The sequence below is a fragment of the Phodopus roborovskii genome, unplaced genomic scaffold (genome assembly GCF_943737965.1).
Source record: "Phodopus roborovskii unplaced genomic scaffold, PHOROB, whole genome shotgun sequence".
In the NCBI taxonomy this organism is placed as follows: Eukaryota; Metazoa; Chordata; class Mammalia; order Rodentia; family Cricetidae; genus Phodopus; species Phodopus roborovskii.
In genome coordinates this window covers 585001-606867 of record NW_026126417.1, presented here as the reverse complement: position 1 = coordinate 606867, position 21867 = coordinate 585001, and the positions used below count along the sequence as shown (strand labels likewise).

The following is a 21867-nucleotide window of genomic DNA, read 5'->3' as shown; positions in this document are numbered from 1 at the left end:
GGAGATAGGGACAACTCATATTATTGGAACTACCACAGGGGGAAGAATAAATAAAATAGTTTGGCTCTCATACTCATTTTTTCTCAACTTACTGATTCTCTATGGATTTTACCTCACATATCCAAACACCACTAATCACCCCACCCCTCTTGCTTCTGTCCTCTACCCATGTAACCTTCCTGCCCCCTCCAACAAAGCAAAACAGAAAAATAAAAGTAAAATGAAGAAAAGAGAGAAGAGTCTCATTGTGGAAGCTGTAGTGTGGCCCGTTGAGTCACATAGTCTACCCTTTAGTCCATTCGTCTTTAGTTGTGCTCATTGCTGTGAATCATTCATTGGTCAGCTTTGAGGCTTCTGAAGTCAGCTACACCATCAATAATGGGCTCTCTCTGGGGTTTCCCTTGTTGAGGAGATCCTGCAGTTTTGGATCTGTAGGTTTGTTTCCTTCACATGCTCCAACAGTTCGTAGATGCAGTGAATGTTGGGGTAGGCCACCTAATAGCCCTGGTTCTGGGCCTGGGTAGTAGCTGTGTTGCTCAACCCACCAGCTTCTTGGTCTCTATCAGGGTGAGGTCTCCGGCACTACAAGCTAGCTTAACCAATGCAGCCTGCAGCAAGGGGTGGAACCAGTTTTCATGTTTTCGGGCCCCTGGATCCATCCCACTGGCCCACTTATACTCACACCACCAGAGCCAGTTCTACTGTTTTGCCCAGGAGAGGTGAAGGGCCCTCTCTCCCAACTGTTACAGGGGTTATATTGTGGTGTGGTATGGTGTGGTGTGGTGTGTGTGTGTGGGGGGGGGGGGGGTCAGCTCTCCTGTGTGTTGTAGCTGCTGAGGGGCAGACCTAATTCTTTCACTCTCCTGACCCCAGGGTCATCTCTTTCACCTGTCACAGGTAGCAAGGGGTGGAGGGAGAAGGGTATCTTTTCCCTCACCCATACTACCTCCCCACACTACAATCCTTGTTGTCTTTAGATATATAGTATAAGCTTCACCATTCTAAAATAGCATGCAATTAATTCAATAGTTTTTTTTTTTTTTTTTTAGAATATTCACGAAGGCAAGTAGCCCTCACCACGACCTAATTTTAGAGCATTTTCTTTCTAAAAAGAAACCTCATACTCATTAGCAAATACCCTCTGTCTCCTCCAAACAGTCTTGGCAACCACTAATGTACTTTTGGTTCCTGTGGGTTTTCTTATCCTGGACAGTCCATGTAAATGGAATCCTGTAGTATCTGGCCTGGCCTTTGTGATCAGAGGTTGTTTGTTTCACTGTATAATGTTTATAAGGCTTTTTGTGTCAGAGTGTGGATCCGTGTTTAATTTTCTACCAGATAATATTTCAGAATATGAATATACCACATTTCAGTTATCCATCATTAATGGATAACCATGTGGGTTGTGTATAGCCTTGTGTCAGTTATGGATAGTACTGCTTAAACAGTTTATGTGGGATTTGGTGAGGACACATATTCAGTTCTTGACATATCTCAATGAGTTTCATTGCTGAGTCATATTGTAACTGTTTAATGTTTTAAAAGTTATTGTTATTACTATTAGTGTGTGTGAGAGAGAGAGACAGAGATAGTGAGATTGTCTGTATGCATGAGTGCTGTGGCACATAGAGATCAGGGGATAGTTTCCAGGAATTGTTTCTCTCTATGGGTTCTAGGGATCAACTCAGGCCACCCAGCTTGCATGGCTAAGCACTTTTTTTTTCCTTACTTGGTGAGTCATTTCACCAGCCCTAATCTGTGTTTAATATTTTATAGGGTCAACAAAATTCCCTAAAAATATACACCACTGCCAACCTGCTACCTTTGTATGAGGGTTCTTCTCTCCCTACATCCTTGACAGCACTTGCTAATGTCTGTGGTTTTTCATTATAATCACTTTAGCCAGTGAGGGTTAGTACTTTATAGTAGGTTTAGTTTGCTTTCCCTAATGCACTGATCAACCTTTTGTGTTTACTGGGAGATGTATCTATTTAAGCTCTTTACTTACTTTAAAATTAAGTACATGTATTTTTACTAAATAAGAATAGGAAGGGTGGTAAAATTTCATTTTCTTTGGCTATGTTATCTCTCATTCCCATATAAATATATATTTTCTCATAATGTGAATATTTATGACTTACAGTATAAATTCCTTTTTCCTATAGAATAGACTATTACAGCAAAGTTGCCTATAAAGCAAATCTACTGATTTATATCATAAGAAAGGAAATTTTTTTTTTATAAAACCATAAACCATTGAATGACAGTGTATGATAAAAACCATACTTTTCTAAGGCTCAGAATTATTCCATCATAAAATCTATAATCATACTCAACATATAAAGCCCTACAAATCCTGACATCTCAATTTGAATATGTGGCAATTTGTCACACAAGTTTAGAACCTTCAGCATAGTGCCAACTGAAAGCTCTAGTTATAGATAACAAGGAGAACATTTAGTCATTAAGAAAGAGTTGCTTTTGAAAGTTACAAATGTAAACTTGGGTTTGGGGACAGTTGTTGATAAAGTTGTTGATACAAATGTGTTCTCCTTATTTGTATTTGCAACTTAATTTATGTATATTGACATATATACATTATGATTACTGACATTATTGTACTGTATTAAAATTTTATCATTATTCCTATTTTCCTATCTGCTATGATGACATCATAAAATATTACACTGTTAAGTTCCACATATGATTCAACTTAGATTTTCTTTGAATCACCTGACATAAAAGAATACTTCATGTGCCCTTGGCCAAATTACTTCACCTTTGTCTTTAGCTTCTGTAAAGGGAAAAGATTGACAGTAGTGTGAAAATGTCCCATCTTCTCTCCAGAAATACCCTTTAACACAAATGACTGGAGTAGATAGTGACAGCAAGATATGTAAGCATATCCTATATTCCGTTGTTAGGTCCGGGTAGAAGTTTTCCAAGGAGATTAGAGAAGGATGAGAATTGTGGATTCTAGAACAAGCATGACAATTTTTAGCTGTATGGCACCTAAACTGCACAGGGATTTGAACGCTGACAAGAGTTGTTAGATGTTAGAAAGAAAGCCAGGTCAAGTGAGTCCTCAAGTGTCCAACTTGAAAGTTGGAGTATCATCCTGTAGGCAATAGACAAGCGGTTTTGAAGCTGAGAGAGTAATATAAGCAGATTGTCTCTGAAGAATATTGGTGGCAAATTGGAGACTGTGCCAGAAGCTGTGGGTGTAGGAGGCAAGGGAAGTGAATCAGGAAGCTATTCACTCATGTAGAAGAGTGGGCAGACGTGAAACAAGCTCTGTCTCTCTCTCCCTCTTTTTTTAATGGTAGACTCAAGAAGTGGTGAGATGTCCCAGCCTGAGGGAGAAGCATGAGTCTGGAATGACTGAGGCATTCCTAGCTCATGTCTCTGCATTTATGAAGAAAATATATGTGGGAGGTAGGGACTGAAAATGTGTTTATGGAAAAGGAATGGCATGGCCAATTTGATTGGGAGATATCTGTAACCAAATAGGGGCAAATCCCTATTAGACACCACAATTAAGATGAGGATTGCTCTAAACATCCATTTGGGAGCTGTGGAAGTAGTGGTTGGGAACACAGCTGGATGCCCTAACAGCTGGATTAACATGTAGGGTGAAAGGGGAAAGGGCTGAAGAGAACTCTAGAAATCCCAGTAAAGAAAGCAATCAGCCAGAGAACAAAAGATAGAAGGTAGTTAAACCTGGACTCCAGAGGAAGAAAGATTTCTTTAGAAAAGGACAGTTAGAGAAAATGAAAAGATGTGGATTCCTTCCAGACTAATGTGGTTTGATCACACCAGACCGCCTGAAACAGAGTACAAGCTGATCCTACATTCCAAACAGCTGGACAAAACAGCCCTACAGACTACAGCTAGGATATCTGAATCTTCTTCGAATCCCCCAAGACAGCGCCCCTTACCAGCAGGAAGTAGTTTGGAAAGAACGACGCCCAAATTCCCAAATATTGTGTATAAATGTTTGTTTTCATTTAATTGGACTTTGTTATATAAAATTAAATAAAAAATACTCTATATGCATAAAAAAAAAAAAAAAAAAAAAAAAAAAGAAAAGGACAGTTAGTGGAGCACATGTTGCAGAGAGCTCCAGTAGCAGAATGTTGTGTTGAGCCTTAGTTATGAAAATTCCCCATGAGATCATTTGTTGAATCCTTGGTCCCTTGTAAAAGGTTTGGAAACCTCAGGAGATGGGACCTAGTTGGCGACAGTAGGTCTGTAGGGTAAGCCTCTGTGAGGTGAAGCACCTTCTCCTTACATGTTCCCAGTGCTTTCATACTCTGCCCAAGCACAAGGGCCATGCAACCACAGAGCAAGCCTTCAGAAGCCCTAAGCCTAAATCATTTCCTCCTTAGGTTTTTTTCTTAAGTGATTTGGTCACAGCTACTCAAAAGTAAGTAAGCAGAGTGGATGGCTTTGAGATTTAATGATTAAGAAGTCTGTGACTTTTGCTTCCATTGAAGGTGGGACAGAAGTCAGATTGCTGTGAGCTAGAGGCTTAATGGGATTTGTGGACCCAAAGGCCTGTTAGACCAAAGATGTATTGATGGGAAAGAAGTGATAAACAGCCAGACATGGTTGTGTTCCATAGAATCCCAGTTTTCAGGGGGAAAAGGAGAGATGGATGATAGCTTGAAAGTAAGGCAGTTATGGATTAGGAAAGCAGAAACATACTTGGAAGAAGGTGAGGAATAGCCAGGGGAGAGAAAGAACTAGAAGGAAGTTGAATTTTATCTAGTAAGGGAAATAGTATCCTCGTCACAAACAGGGCACCATCAGGTTTTACACCGCATGTTAAACTTGTAATAAAATGGCTACAAGTTTAATATAGAACTTCTCATTGGGTAGTTTATTAAAGATACTGTTGCAGGGAGAAAAGTTAAAATTTTAAAAAAGTGGCTGGTAAACATTTCCTGTGGATTTATTATTTATATGATTTGATAAGTTATCAGAATTACTTAAGAGAAGAATGATCATGAGTCTGGACTGGCTGGCATAATTAAGTACCTGTCACCCAGGCTTCCTATTCTTTATCTGATTTATGTTACGGCTTATTCTGAAAAGTTAATACTTAAATTTAATTAGGAAGGTAAGAGGTATAGATACTAAGACTGTAATTAGTTGGAACTTTTAGAATAGGAAGTTTTAGAGCATAGAGAATCCTGAAAACCAATTTATCTAACAGCTCTTCAATTATTTCCCCATATTTACTATTTAGTTTAATTATAAAATGTATCTTGAGGCTCTTCCGCCAGCTATTGGCCAGAGAAAATGAAAAGATGTGGATTCCTTCCAGACTTATGTGGTTTGATCAAGCCAGACCGCCTGAAACATTCAAAATAGCTGGACAAAGCAGCCTTACAGACTACAGCCAGGATTTCTGAATCTTCTTCGAATCCCCCATGACAGCGCCCCTTACCAGCAGGAAGTAGTTTGGAAAGAACAACGCCCAAATTCCCAAATATTGTCTATAAATATTTGTTTTCATTTTAAAAAAATGTATTTTGAGATGCAAATGTGTAGAGATAATGTAATGAACCTCTTATCTCTGTTTGCTTTAGATGTTTTACTTTCATAGAAAGGAAACAGTCTAACCCTCTCTGCATTACCTTTCCTTATCACATTTTTTTTAAAAAAAATGATGGATAGTTACAGCTGTGATTGACACCTGCAATTCTTCCTGCTTTTCTTGATAGCTACGGTTTTGTTTTGTTTTGTTTAGTTTTTTTAAGGATTTGTTCATATTGATAATCTGCTAGTGTGAGTTCTCCACTTTCTGTTCTTCAGAGTGTCTTGAGTGGTCATGGGAGTATGTTCTCATTTTAAAATAAAATAAGGCACAAATGTCCTGCATTGTATAGTTTGTTAGGACTCTGTATAGTATCTCAATTCATGTTCCTTTAATTCTAATGTCTAACAAACTTTCAGTTTTTCTTTAGTACTGATTTTGCCATTATTAGTGATCATTTTTGTGTGTTGTTCCATCATTATTCCATATTTCTAGAGGTTACTTAGGTAGGATATTTAGTTTTTGAAGATAACTTTTTTTTGGTGGGGGGGGGAACTACCCTTGAAACCCTTAAATTCTAGTTCAGTTACCCTTTGGTCAGAGGTGGTCTAGTTATATCCCAAGTAGTATTTTTGATAGCATTGTAGGACTGTTAGACAGAGGTTAGAGATCAGGCCTAGGAACAATGTGGGGAACACTTAGGAATATCTTAAGCTATGGAATGGGACCATAAACATACATCACCCCAAGAGTAAATATGAACTGTAAGCAATGAATTGCACCTACGTCTAATGTGGATAAATCAACCTCATAGACATGGTAGATGAGGAGCCAGGTACCAAAACAAAAAATGTGTATTGCATAGGACATTTCTTATGTCAACCAACAGGCAACACTAACATCTACAATACATACTTGTCATGACAAAACTAAAGGAAATCAAAGAAAGATCAGAAGACTCATTTCTTAACTGGAAAGAATAATGATATCCTAGGTGTCCGTCAGGGTGCTGAAGGTATTGGCCAAAATGGTTACATGGTTTTCTTCTGTCTTTTAAAAATATTAATTTATTATGCTGCAATGTATTCCATGTGGTATTTTTTAATTTTATTCACCATAATTTAAAAAGAATGATTCTAGTAGAATGGATAAATGTGTTTCTTTCATGATAAAATAATATTACAAAAATATGTATACCACTTATGATGCTTTGACATTCCATTTGTGTATAGATACACACAAATCCATATTCTTTGGATAAAGAATGAAAACACAGGCAGGCTGTAGACTAGATGGCTATCAGCAGTGGAATCTGGATTTTACAGAATATGCTCTTTGTAAGTGGGAAACTCTTCATTAAATATTGTTTTATAAGACTAACACCTTAGAATGTGTTTTCGTCATGTATACTTGAGAGGTTAAGGTAAGAGATGGAAATAACATTTGAGTAAAAGACTCGTGAAGACTGATTGAAACACCCGAGGCCATAGTGGTAGTTAAAATGCACCTTAGCTGAAGAGAGGATAATGGAAAGTACTTAACAGTCTTCTTACCCAGACAGTTTCCTGCCTTCAATAGTTCCTTTATCTTTTAACACAAAATGAAAATTGTATTTGATACAGCTAATTAAAAGAAAACTAGCTAATTAAAGGAAAACTGCAATTTGATTTTTAAAGAAGGGAATATCATCTAAAGTCATTTAATTTGGTCAAAACATTTGACCTCTTGTGGCTTCAATTTTCTATCCAAAAAAAAAAAAAAAAAAAAAAAAAAAAGGCAACATGTTCCACCTTTCAAGGTGGTCTATAGTATAATACAACCTCATAAATGCTTGAGCAGAGGTATTAGCCTGTATGGCTGGCAGAACTATTTTCTTGGAAATGTTAGGAAGGTGCAAGTTCATGGGAATTAAGAATTTAGGTACTGGAATTGGATGTGGACTTTTACTCATCACTTTATCTGGATGCTTAATTATGTGTTTTAAACTAATGTTTCTTCATACATTTCTTCATTTTTGCAATAAGGATATGTATGATAGGTGATGTTGGAGGGTATTGGAGGGTAGGAGAGGGTAGTGGAGGATAGTGAGTTAAGTTCTCAGAACTGAACGAGAAAGCCTGGACTTTACTCATCCCATGGTATGAATTACATGCGGGAAACTGCATGTGGAGAAACTCGTTTGAACTGTGAAAATACTTGGAGGTTCCAATAGATGGAGTTTCCATAGCCCATTACCTTTGCTGCAGGAGGTGTTCTAGACACTGCCCCACACTCTGCCCTCTTGTAGGGTACTCCTTAAGCTGTCACTCTTATTCTGACCTACATAGTGAATTCTTTACTGCCTACGCATTGTTCTCTGCTACCCAAAGTGACTAGCCAGTAGTCCACTACACAATTTGATACTATAGCTTTGCAGTTCTGTGACTGCTGGCCTTCCCACCTGCCTCAGGAGTACTTTATCTCTAGTACCCTTCTCAGCATCAGCACCAGAGGAAAGACGCTGGTGTCAGGGCTTTGGTTTCACCAAGGCTCCTTTTCTGGTTTTCATCATATGGCACTTGTTCAGGTCCTTGCCTTGGTAGATCAACACATACTAGAATAGAGGCTTGGCTAGCAAATTATTTAGCACAGGTCACTTATTTTTCTGCAGCTTTGCTTTGTTAAGGAAAACCAAAGTATTCTGGGAGCCAGTCTTCTTTGTTGGTATAACACAAGTTGTGTTTTGGTTTTGGTTTTAGTCAGCTTTTTAATTTTTTTTTTTTTCTACAGTGTTTGTGGGTGCGACCCTAGCTTCTTTTTCACAGAGAAACTTGGTTATTCCATTCGTCTCTAACCATTGTTTTGGCTGAACAGAACTGAAATTTAAAGATCTTATCTAGCTAAATACATGATCTCATCCTACAGTACTCCCAAGTCCTGACCAGACTCACTTGGAACTGTTTATTTTATTTTTTTCTAGACAGGGTTTCTCAGTATAGTCCTGGCTGTCCTGTAACTCACTCTGTAGACCAGGCTGACCTTGAACTCAAATACCTGCCTGCCTCTGCCTCCCAAGTGCTGGGTCATGCCTGCCGTCTTTTGTCTTTCCAACCAATGCTTCTACCATACTTTTCGAAATCTAGAAGTGTACATTCTGTGTACTACAAAATGCTTAATAACATCAATCTATTTTGTACTGTGAGGAGAGGTCTCTTAATTGTACATAGATATGAAACATTTTACTTTTTAAAGTAGTTCATACAGATTGGGCCTTCATTTTGGCATCTTTTCCAGAAGCTTGTTTCAACAATCCTACCAAGGTATATGATATGTTAAGTTCAAGCAAGCCAAACATACATATATACATACATATAATTAGTTTTTTAAAAGATGGTTTCTAACTTCAAAAGGAAATTGAAAAAAAATGACTAATGAATTTATAATTGACCTCTGTTGTTACTCAGCACTCTTTGGCATATTGTATAGTTCTTTAATTAAGTACCACTTTCTTTGGTGAACAACTATATATCCCCCAACTCCCAAGAAATCCCCAGTCTGCCTCTGTCTCTCTCCGTCTTTCTTTCTCTTCTTGGTCCCCCTCCCCCAAGATTAAAGACTGGTCTGCTGTGTGCTATGTAGACCTCAAACTTGGAGCAATCCTCCTGCCTCAATTTCCAAAGCACTAGGATTATGTTATTAAAATTATTTTTATATGTACTTATGTTGAATATGTATGTATGTGTACATGTATGGAGATGTGCATGCCATGGCACATGTGGAGATCAGAGGACAACTTGCAGGACCTTCTTTCCCATGTGGGTGCTAAGTATTGAACTCAGGTTGTCAGTACCTTTAGTCACCAAGCCATCTTGCTGGCCCTGTGGGGTTTTTCTGTTTGTTTGGTTTTTTGTTTTAAACCTCCTCATATAATTTGGTCCTGGTGGGTAGGGTCAGAAGCCAAACCCATGATGGCTTCCAGAGCTGCAGACCCTGTCAGTGAACAAGCAGATGTGGAGGTATTTTATATCAGACTCTCTGAAGTGCTGATACACTTGGGTTGTTTCATTCATAAATAATAAAAAAAAATTAATGTTCACAGAGTGTTGTCATACTGTGAAAGTCAAATGATTTAAAGTGTAGTCTTTCCAGTTTGCATTTGCTAGAAGACTATATCAGAAATAGTCATTATCAATGGTGGATGTATACACCAAGGGCAGTCTGAAGGCAGCAGTGGATGCTGGTGACATTTGCAGAAAGAAACATTGTGTTCCATCTCTAAAGGGCACCCATTTCAGAAGAAGGATTTCCCATGTTGCTTTATTGCCCAGTGCTTGATGCTATGACATCCTGGTTACCTGTAGTCTTTGGGAGTGAGGCCTTTTGCAGACCACCACTTCCTGCTGCCTTCCCTTCTCTTTTCAGAGCTTGCCAGTAGGTGAGAATGTTCATTTGGCCTCTGTGCTACCAACCTCTAGTAAAGACCAGTGTTTCCCCAACGAAACTGAGACAGCCAACAAGATAAACCTGGGAATGCTGTCACTCTGAAGTATGCTCCCTACTGTTCCCAAGAGTATCTCATTTGTAGCAAGAAACCTTTTTCTTGTCCTCTGTAGTGTAAAATCCTGTTTTATACTGCAGATATGATGCAGCCATCCCAAGTTTGCAGAGAATCCCAATGTTACGCTTCCTGCATCAGGACCAGTTCTCCCCATCCTCTCTTCCTCTCTCCTTGACCTCGCAGCAGGAAGCCTTTGTGTGAGGTTCTCATCTGGAACAACTTCTCCACACTTGTTTTCGTGTTCTGTTGGATTACAGGGCAGCGGGCCTACCTTTGAAGGTCCTTTCTCTTTTATTTCTTTGCTGTGCACTCCAGTAATTAACTTTGTCCTTCTTTTATTTGTTCCAGTCAATCGCAGGCCACTCTGCTGAGCATCTTCTCCCAGGAGTACCAGGTTAGAAGTTTTCTCCTTTGTGAGGGTTGACAGGTGCCTAATTGAATGATGAATGTCCCTTTATTTCTTTGTAATTGAACTGCCAGCTCTCTGATTGGGTTGGAGGATGTTCCCCTTTCCACATCAAGCACCGCCTGCGTCTCAGTGGAGGCCTGCCAAGCCTACCCATCCATCTGTCTAATAACATCTAGCCTTTGCTTATTTGGTGGACCTGTAATAAATTATGCTAAACCATTATTATTCTGACAATAATAATTTCCCTGTGTTGCGTGGCTCCATGTGCTAAATGTTTGCTGACTTGCACTGTCAGTGCCGCTTCCCATTGCTGACAGAGATGATGATAAATGACCACTGCTGGAGTGGCAGAAGGCAAGAGAGGCAGAAAATGGAGTCATTTATCATGAGATGACAGGTGTCAGTCAAGTGGCAAGTCTCTATGGAATTACTTTTTGTAGTTTTCAAATAAGTTGTTTTTAAGCAATGTTCTTCCTGGTTAAATATGGCAATTGGATTGTAAAAGCCGAGCGCAGAGGACTTAGATGGAATTGAATCGAGGGAAAATTAATACGGAGGTTGAAAGAGGGAACAAGTTTTTCTTTGCCCTCTGCAGCCCTAAGCAAACTTATTTAGATTCAATTACTATGACCCTGGTGGCTTTTACATATACACTGTACTCATGGTACAGTCTGAAGATATCTCAGCCAAGCAGGAGATTTAAAATGTGCAGTAAAGGAAATCCTGCTACAATCCCAGTCCCCAAGCCATTACCCATTTGCCCTGTATGCTTGTCACTGGGATGAAGAAATATGTCTTTGCTGTTCTTGAACCTGATAATGTGACACAATATTAAGATTTTTTTATGTGTGTGTTTTGTTCCAGAAACATATTAAAAGAACACATGCCAAACATCACACTCCAGAAGCGATTGAAAGTTATTACCAGAGGTATGACCTGCCTGCCCCACTAGAGGGTATCACAGTACCTGTTAATTGTGATAATTATTATGAATAAATTAGATCATTAAATTGACTTTCTATACAATTTTAAGACTGTCATTGAAAACTTTTGATGTATTTGGCAGTCAGTTTTTAAGAGCTTCCTTTGGCATGCATGAAGAATATGGCGGCACTGTCAATAGGTGTGTACGCATGTCCTATATGAGATTAATTCAGTTATTACTGAATCTTATTTAGCTACTTGAAATTTTAAATAAGCCACATCTTATGGAGGTGTATACATTGACATATGCATGTGACCCGGATGTATATGTGCAAGTTTTCATTTCTTTCTTATTCAGACCAGCAAGCTGAAAAAAAGAAAAAGAAAATGAAAATAAAGAAAGAAAAAGAAATGAGACTGAATGTAGTATTTTGCCCCCTATCTGTTGGGTTAGCTATTTTAGAAAGACCTTCATCAAATAAGCACATTATGGAGACCTATCATTTTATACTACTATTGTCTTTAAATGGGGACTTCTATGCTCTTGAAAAAAGATTTGAGTGTTCAACAGCAAAGTGTTCAGAGAATATTTACATTTCTTCTTTATTATTCTGAGATGAACAGAACCTTTAAAAGTAGTTCTGACTTTCTTAATTCTGACACTTGTTACCATCATTTTGATGTCTGAATAAATAACAGTAAGTGGTAATGATGACATAACTAATTTTCATTATCATTCAACTACTGATGGACAACCAGACTGGTTCATTTTGCTTGCTATAGTGAATAGAGCAGCAATAAACAAGGGGTTCAAATATGTCTATGGTAGGGCCTGGGGTTTCTGGGTTTGGGCCCAGGAGGGAAAGAGGTGAGGCATATGATAGTTCTATTTTAAAAATTTTGAAAACTATCCAAACTGTTTTCCACATTGACTGTATTAATTTGCACTCCACCAGCAGCTGAGTAGTTATTCTTTTCTCTCTACATTTCTCCAACATTTGTTGGAGATTTGTTGATGAACCATTGTGACAGGGTGAGGTGATGACTGATAGAAGGTCATCAAACTGTACAGATTTTGGGGATCTGGCTAATTTGGGTGTGTAGTGTTTTTACCTATTTCCAAGTTTTTGAACAATAAAGTTTATAAAATTGAAAAAGGAATTGAAGTTTAGAGAAGCTATTGAAATTGGATTTTCTTCTAAAAAGTCTTTCACTTTGCCTCATGGTAAAAAAAAAAAAAAAAAAAAAAATACCCTTTGTCTCGTGTAGTTAAAGCTATTAACGTTTAGATGACCCCCCCCCATGCACTCACTATATATAGAATTCTTTTCTATACAAGTCTTTGTACAGTTCAAGGAAAGTTCAATAAAACTATTGATTTATCTACAATAGTTCTACAGGACCTACAAATGTCTTGGCATCTAGAATGAAATTTTAAATGTTATTTTTTTAACATACAAAGAAATAATTGTTTGTTTTGAGACAAGGTGTTATTATACAGCTCAGGTCAGTCTTTGACTTGGCAGTTCATCTGCTTTAGACTATGCACCCACAACCTGCATCACCACATCTGTATAAAAAGAAGTGAAAGTGTAGTTTTGTCCTAGGCTGCCAGATGGAATTAGTTCCATGCTGAGAGGTGAAGTTTTGTATGGTGGGAGAGGAAAGCAACCTTGGAGAGTAATATGTACTCTGGTCTTGGAAATGTGAAACGTGATGAATAGTGATAGTGCTGCTCTCACACTCATTGGCCTCACTGTAAAGATACCTGAAGTTAAATCATTTCAAAACTATCTACTTTTAAAAGCTAGTTTAATTAAAAAAAATATATAATATTCATACATGTATGAATATGTGTGTTTTTATAACACATGAATATGTGTGTATGTACATACATACATATAGATACATACATAGATACACATACACACACACACACACACACACACACACACACACACACGCTAAGCCTAGTGTCACAAGCTTGTAAACTTTGGGGATGCCCCAGTATGAGAATCTCAGGTTCATAGCCAGCGTAGGTAACTTTTTGAGACCCTTGTCTCACAATAAAAAAAAAAGGGTTTGGTTTGCTGTAGGGTGTAGAACACGTGCTTAGCTTGTGCAAGGACATAGCATAGGTTCAATCCCCAGCACTGAAAAAGAAATGTATAAGTAATTACTGATATGTTAACGTTTTTCTATTATCTGGATAGTTTTACTTTAAACATTTAAAAAAATATTAATAGTTGCCGAATAATGAACAGTGAGTAATTAGTAGAGTGGGTGATCATAAGATTATAGAAATACATTTGTTTCTCAATGTTTTTAAATAATAAAGTCTCAGTTATGGTGAGGCATTGAGACATTTGAAATAAAACCAGAACTGAGGCTGTAATCAAGACTCAGAGGAAAGCTCTCCCCCCGCCCCCAGGTGTTATTCTCTGGCCGTTCCTTCTGTTATGTCTGTGGGAGCCAGCCACATTGTCACCTCCTTTCAGCCAGACCAGCCTCACCAGCCTGTTGATATAAATGTACAGGTCAAATGTCCTGGGTTTTGCCAAGGTAAATTGGCTTTAAAAGGTTCATGTTTGTTTTTCTTAGGGTTTTTAGAATAAAGGCAACTTGTGTTTTAGCCACACATATTTAAGCAATGAGAAAATGTTAATAGCAACTTATTTAATTTTTTCCTTTATAAAAGTAATACCACTTGCTGTGAAAATTAAGCACATTTGTGATGGCACAGAAAGGAATGAATGATTGCCCATAATTGTGCCACTCAGAGATAACTACTGGTTAAAGTTTCATCCCAGCCTTTTGACAACCCATTCTTGTATAGATGAGGTCATATTATATGTGCAACTATGAGTCCTGGATTTTCTCGTGGAAAAATGTATGTGATATAATATTATTTTGTAAAAAGCCTTTTCTTTTATTAGTTGCCTTACTTCACCATATAAAAGACTGGATATCTAAGGTTATTCTTCTGAGGATAAGTATGTTCCCAGTGTCCTGATATTAAAAATAATACTGTGGTAAACATCTTGATGCTTGAGTCATTGGCACTGGTTGGTTTCTGGGTGTGTAATTACTGGTGCAAACAATGTGAACATTTAGAAATTGATTATATGTTGTTAAATTACTGTCTACAAGCATCTTGGTGATATTCCTGCTGGCAGCATGAGAACCTTTGAGTCCACCTTCTATCTGTCATTGAGATTATGTCAGTTGGGCATTCAAAGTCAGTGGCTACCATGAGAGCCCCATGGTTCACTAAAACTTCATAGGACCAGGACAATAGTAGAAAGTGTGTTCCGGGGCTTTTACCTTGATAGGGAAATATTCTCAGCTGGGTATTTACAGACAGACTGTATTCACTTGGAAACAGTTCTCTATCCCTTTGCACTGTGCTATTTTATTTCCATACAGGAAGGTACTTGGTAAACTTTATCTTGAGTTTTCCAAATGGACACATAGGCTTTTGTGTGCACACATGGTTGGGCTGCTAGTTACTTTTCTTATCACTGTATTCGAGACCCTGACAAGTAACCTAAGGAAGGAAGGATTTGTATGATCTGTGGTTTGTGAATGTATCCTGCATGGCGGCAGAGGTGTGGCTGAGGCTCCTCACAGAGAACAGCGGTCTTCCTCCTATTATCCCTATCCCAATTGGGCCTCCTCTCCTCTATTCCCCATTGGAAACACCCTCAGCACGCTCATACACTCAGCTTTGGGTGATTCCAAAGCCAACCCAGTTGACAATGAATATTGACCATCACAGATGGTCAGATCTGTGAGCTTCCATCAGCAGCAAGTTTGGCAATACTGCCTCCCATCCCTTCTAACCACACTGGTTCAGGGAACAGCTTTAGTAGCTCTACAGAATCAGATCAATTGAATTTTCTAAGATGTTGACATGGAGAAAAGAATTGTTGAGACCTGATATTGACAGTGCATGATAAAACTGGTTTCTGAACATTGATTCCACTGTGATGCTAATCTTGAGAGGCAGATGACTAGATTGACAAATTCCTGGAAAGAGAGTAAACACACTTCTAATTTTAAATAAACAAGGGCATTTCTGGATAGGAATAAGTAAAGAGACCAGACTTGCCATGTAGGCAGGTCACATCATTCAGTAGGTTTCTGGGAGTGTGTCTTTAGAGCCTACTTCTTGTCCTGACCCCTTCCTGTGTGTCTGCTTCCTGGCTGATGAAGTGAGTAGCTTCTTTCATCCACCATGCCCCTCTGCAGTGACTTATCACTCACCTCAGACCTGAGCGATAGAGGCAGACCATGCCCTGAAGCCATTAGCCAAAATGAGTCTTTCCTTCCTCAGGTTGGTTTTCTTGCCATAGCAAGAAAAAGTTGAAATGTCCTGTAGTACCATTTACTGCACATTACTGTTATGCTGGTAGCTGCCCATGCACATGTGAAAAAGATAATACTTGCCTTCAACTGTTCTGTGGAATGGAAGATAACTGTGTCCCTAAATATGCGAATTTCAGTAAGGGAAGGGTCAGCAGAGGTATGGTTGCAGAGTATAGCACAGCTCTGTCACTTACCCATATGGAGTGTCCAGAGTAACGGTGAATGGACCCCATGTAGAAATAACAATGCCCTTTACTGGTTTATTGGGAAGAAGAGAATATTCCAAAAGGAGAAAAAACAATGGCAGAGTTATAGGTTTTCATGTCTTTTATACTGAGGATTAGGCCTGGGATCTTGTGCACACTGGGGAAGAGCTCTACTACAGAGCTGTATCTCTAACTCAGTTGTTTTAAAAGTTAAGTACATAATATCATGATCATAGATCTTCTAGTCAGACATAAAATAGGTTTTCTCTAAGGGGCTTTTCTATGTGTGGGATATATATAAATGTTCCTCTGTGTGTGTGTGTGTGTGTGTGTGTGTGTGTGTGTGTGTGTGTGTGTGTGTGTGTGTGAATGTGGAGGCCAGAAGTTGACATCAGGTATTTTCCCAGATAGTGCTGCACCCGTTTGTTTACTTATTTTTCTTATTTGAAATAGCCCCTGAGTGGGTCTGGAGCTGGATGATTCAGCTCCACTGGCTGACCAAGGGTTGTAGTAATCGTGACTCTGTGATCTACCTCCCTCCAGCACTGCAGCTTCACATGTGCGTCACTGCTTGCCTGGGCAGATTTCATCAGTGCCTTGAGGTGGGTTTCCTCATATGAGCTGTTGAGGAGCCTTTGTCCCCACTGCACTAGGAATTTGCAGTGACTGAATGTATGTAGACTGTGTGCATTGGGGTTACTGTTTGACCACCTCTGTTTGTTTGTACTTGTTAGAAGCTCCCATTGTGTATTGTCAGTCTCTTATAGGAAGCCATGCAATATAGACTCAAAACAACAGGTCTCTAGCATAAGTAATTTGCCCCCAAAACACATCTTGGCTTACATCTTCTTTGACTTTATGCAAGATTCAAGTGCCACTTCCTTAGAGGTGGGCCTGACCAAATCACCTAATTTTAAATGTTATTGTACCAGGCATTATGTACTTATGCCTTCCACTTTTGTTTGTTTTATTGTTGTCTGAAGAATGACATGTCTTTGTGATGATAGCAATAGGGATGTTTTATTTCCTGTTGTTTCTTAGGAGCCCAGATTAAGGCCTAACCCAGAGCTCTCAGAAGTATTTGATGTGTATGTGACTGTTAGGTGTAGAATACTGAAGCTACCCTGATGAAGGTTTGCTTTAAATACTGGACCCAGGGTTGGAGCTCTTGGAGAGTTTGCACTTCTCACAATTATTTGGTGTAATTTGGCCATACCTGTTGATTATCTTATTCTTTGAGCAGACTTGTCAGTGCACCAGAAATATAGACTGGAGTTCTCATCCTACCTATTTCCCAGGGGCTCTGTTCTTTAAACCACCGTTGCTGTGTTTTGGGTTTTGTCTTTGGGGGGGGGGGGCTGTCTTTATTCTTGCTTCTGGACCTGGTTTCAAACCCACACTTGCCTTTCTCCCACCCATGCTTCTGAGTTTCCTGTTTCCTCACTGCTTTCCTACCTAAATCAGTTTTAGTTAAGAAGTGCCCCTGTATATGAGAAGTGGATTAATTTGAATTATTTAAAGGTATAATACTCCCACCACTCCCCCTATAATTGGTGTTGACCCTGCTTGCTTATGTTATTATATAATGCAGTATTTGTTGTTGGCAGTTACATGGCAGAACTCATTTATTGACTATTTTATTAAACTGTCATTAGAGAACTTTAATTTACTCAATCATTCTTACATGATATTGCTAGATGTGACTTTAAAAGTTTTTGATTATTAGTAAAGAAAAAGTATATATGTATATATACTATATAATCGTCTTTATAAGCCAAAAATTGTGGTAGATATAATAAACTGAATGACATCTAATTCCCTTATCATCAGCATTACACTGGGAGATGACGTTGAGACAGACAAGTAAATTAGTCCTCCTCTTTCCAGTGTTCTGCTATCCATGGCTTGGATAATCTGGTCATCTGCTCCATGATCCTCCTGCTAACCAATTGTCAGAACAGTAGTAGCCTAAAGCTGGGTTACAGTGCCTATCGGTCATCTCACTTCCTCTTATGATGTAGGCCTTTGTTATCTCACACAGTTATCACAAGAAAATTGAATAAAGTTCAGTAAGAGAGAGACAGAACCACATTTATATAACTTTTATTGTAGAATGTTGTTCTGTTATATATCTCTTACTCGGAATTATAACTAATCTTGCTGTTGAGCATTTGTATACATTAGAAAGCATCATATATGTAGAGTTCAGAGCTCTCTATCAGTGTAGGCATTCACTGAATATGCTGGAGCATATTTCATAGAGAGGTGAACTTCTATGGCTTGGCAACACTATTCTGTGTTCTCTAATAGAAAGACATGAAGATTGTTTCCCATTAGTATATGAAAGGGAGTTAACTTACTCTTGGATGTTGGACTGAGTCCATGGTATTGGAGCTGTGTGGAGTTAACACAGGTAAAGGGTTAAGAGTAGCAGATAGTGCTAGAGATGAGGTTGGCCAAGTAGAGTGAATAGAAATTGGACTATGGCCAGACCTACTGATTCAGGCCTGTAATCCCAGGCTAAGGCAGGAGTAGTACAGGCCAGCCTAAGCCACATAGTGAGTTCAGGATCAGCCTGCCAACTCAGTAAAACCAAGTTTCAGGTTCAAAAAGCACAAAGAAGGCTAGGGATAGAGCTCTGTGGTAGCTGTGCCTAATGTGTAAATTGCTAGGTTCAACCACTAGTAGAACAACATCAAAAGATCCATATTATTAAGAACCTCATGGTACCTGGTAAGTGGGTATCGTGCAGCTTTGGGATTGAATGGGGATGTTCATAGCTCTTAGAGGAGGAGGATGCCACATTCAAAGTCAGATTAAAGCAAACCATCCTGTGTTCCATTTCTGGGAGAACCTGGGGTGTTGTGCTTGTTGCCTTGTTAAAGTGTAGTTTGGTGATGAAGGTTGGAGGTTATCATGGGAGTCTAGAGCAGATGACATGATGGCTCCTATTGCCCATCACACGTGTAAGATCTCAGTGGCATGGGTGCTGACATGCCTGCATGCTTTGTCTAAACTGTGAAATTGCCTTTCCTCCTTCCTATGTGATGGCTGTGTGAGGCATAGAGTGCTGTAGATGGGAGTCTGGAAATCCCCTCTGTTCACTTCTCAAAGTTGAAGAAGCAATGGAGGGAGACTGGTGTGACTGTGCCTCTGCCTCACCTTCATTAGTTGGTTGGTTGGTTGGAGGGAAGCTGTTGTGCTGTCTTTCCCTTCACTGCTTTCCTGTGATGGAAGCACACTTTAACAGGACTTGAGCATGGCATTTGCCCAGGAGAAACATGTATACACAGGGGATACTAACAAGTCTGTGCTGGCCTTTCCTTGTCACTGCATGACCACTTGCCTTTGTCTATCTAGGTATCTGAATGGTGTGGGGAAAAACGGAGCAGCCCCTGTGCTCCTGGAGCTGGCCAATGAGGTAATGTTATTGTTATGATTTTATTTAAACCTGAGCTAAACCTAAGGGGCCTTTTGAGAGTAGTGTTACTCAGAATTTTAATTAACTTTAAAATAAGGAAAGATTTTGAGGTGTGTTAGACATTTAAATTGCTCCCTGGTCCCTTTGTACTTTTAATAATTGGACAAAAAACTTCACGAATTAATAAATCAGTTGACATAATTAGTCTGCTTCTTTTAAGGCAAATGTACAAACAGCTTCTTTGCTTCTTATTTTGTGGAAAATTTCAACCAAACAGCTCCGAACATGCTCTTAGGATTGGTTGCTTTAATTTAGCATGAAAAATACCTACATCAAGTAAAGAGATGCATGCCAAGAAAACCTATGCTAACTATTATAAAAACGAAGTGAGAAATTTTATATTTAGCAATGTATCATTTACTTGATTCATTTTTCTGTTTGTAAACTTTTATTATAATAAAGGATATAAGCCTATGGAAAAGCGCCTTCCCATAAAGAAACATAATATTCTTATTAACACCAAATATAAAGTGATTTATGGAACTTATTTGTTAACTCTGATCTGCTCCTGTGTGGGGAAACAGCTAACAGCCTAGCATTTTCTAAAAGAAACCCTGAAGATTTCCTGTGAGTGAAGAAACAGCAGAAAGTTCACAATAGTTGCAGAGAGCCTACCGAAAAATAAAATATTTAATTCCTAAACTCTAAAATATTTATCCACTGTAATGAGAGCAATACAGTATTGAGTCTGAGTTGGAATGGCTTATGCAAACCTCATAGGGATGGCATGAAATGCACACTGCTTCTGTGTTGTGTTATAATGGGAAACAGAGAGGCAAGGCAGAAAATGTGTGTTTGCATTAAAGATGACTCTGTGCCATGAACATTAAGCGTTGCAGGAGCAGCAAGTTCTGCATGCTGCATTAGGAAGGAAGGATGGCTTCTCTTGCAGCTCATGTCTGCTGCATATTGCCGCAGTCAGCAGAAGAGCAATTGCCCATCAGTTACAAGATGGTTTTAATCGTCCAGGAAGCATTTCCACAAATTGATAGGGTGGCTACACACAGAATGGTCTGTCTTGTGTCTTATTTTCTTATTTCTAGAACAAGATGGGTGTTAAAAGATCTTCAGGCATTTTGGTGTTGTTGTACTAAGTTTCCACTCTTAGAGACTTGAGGTACCTGAGCACTAAGTAGAATTTCAGTGACTATCCTCCGTGAAAGAGAGGAGGCGCATCTGGGGAAAAGTGTTGCAGATGTGGAACTTGCTTTTATAGATGATTACATTGACGGTGGAAGTTCTCTACATCAGCACTTTATAGTCATTTGAATTTTACTTTTAAAGAAAGATGTGTTGCTATTTTTGTGTGCATAGATGTTTTTCCTGTGTGTATACCTGTGTATCTTGTTTGTGCCTAATACCCATGGAGTCTAGATGAGGGTGTCTGGTTCCCTGGAACTGGAGTTACAGATGATTGTGAGGCACCACCTGAATTCTGGGAATCAGACCCAGGTCTTATGGGAGAGTAGCCACTGCTTTTAATTACTAAGACAACTCTCTAGCTGCTCATTCGAGTTTTTAATAGATACTTTTGTTTGGGCTTAGTTTATGGAACTGATTTCAGCTTCCAACTTTTAATTGTATGGAAAGAGCTATCCCATCACCATACATTTCCCTACGTCAATAAATCTACTATTTGCCATGAATACATAGCAATATTTAGCCTCCACCAAATAAATAGTTATTCAGAGATTTTTCTCCCCTTTCTTTTTGGTGCCCAGTTAGTGCAGAGGAACCACTTTGCATGAGATTACTAATGCATTAGGTTAATTTGGAAATGGTGGGTACCAGATTATGGCTTCTAAACATCCAGGTTCCCATGTTTAGTGAATACTTAAAATACATGCGCTTATATCTGGTGGCAATTGATGTGATGGTAATATTTTATGAGTCAATATATATTTAATCAGTGGAAACTGTAAAAATTGATGAGAAATGTGTAACTTGTACATTGTGTTGTGTAGCAACTCTCCTCTCAGACAATAACACCATGTTATTGTTGATTTGGGTGGGATAAGGGATCTAGTTGGCCATCATTGGTTTCATAAATGTCTTAATACCATTTTTCTTGATCAAGCCTGAAAATGAACATTTTAGGAAATCTCATTCTGTTAGTGATTATATGATCCGTCATTCTGTTCTCTCCACACAAATATTTTCAAGTTACATTTGAAGCACTATGAATTTTACTTACATGCTAAATTCTGACATGAAGCATGATGGCCCTATTTCAGAGCAAGATGGACACATGATTAATATGAAAATTAGAGAGATGCAGGTACCTGAACTAATAAGGTAGTCCTTATTCAGGCTGGACTACCTTCAGTAATTTCACCATTTTTCATGTGTCAGCCCTGATGTGGGTTACTACGAATAAGCAGCTCCGTGGAAAGCATTTCT

General features: G+C 38.8%; 1 protein-coding gene across 4 annotated transcripts in view; it reads left to right on the top strand.

The window, feature by feature from the left end:
- Positions 1-21867, top strand: part of Cdin1 (CDAN1 interacting nuclease 1) — a 205256-nt gene that overhangs the window by 38219 nt on the left and 145170 nt on the right. For 3 of the 4 annotated variants that reach the window (XM_051183770.1, XM_051183769.1, XM_051183768.1), the window contains exons 2-4: positions 10428-10473; positions 11353-11417; positions 19347-19407. In XM_051183770.1, coding sequence (XP_051039727.1) covers positions 10428-10473; positions 11353-11417; positions 19347-19407 — 172 coding nt within the window. The remainder of the gene's footprint in view (positions 1-10427; positions 10474-11352; positions 11418-19346; positions 19408-21867) is intronic. The other variant, XM_051183771.1, reaches the window with a different exon arrangement.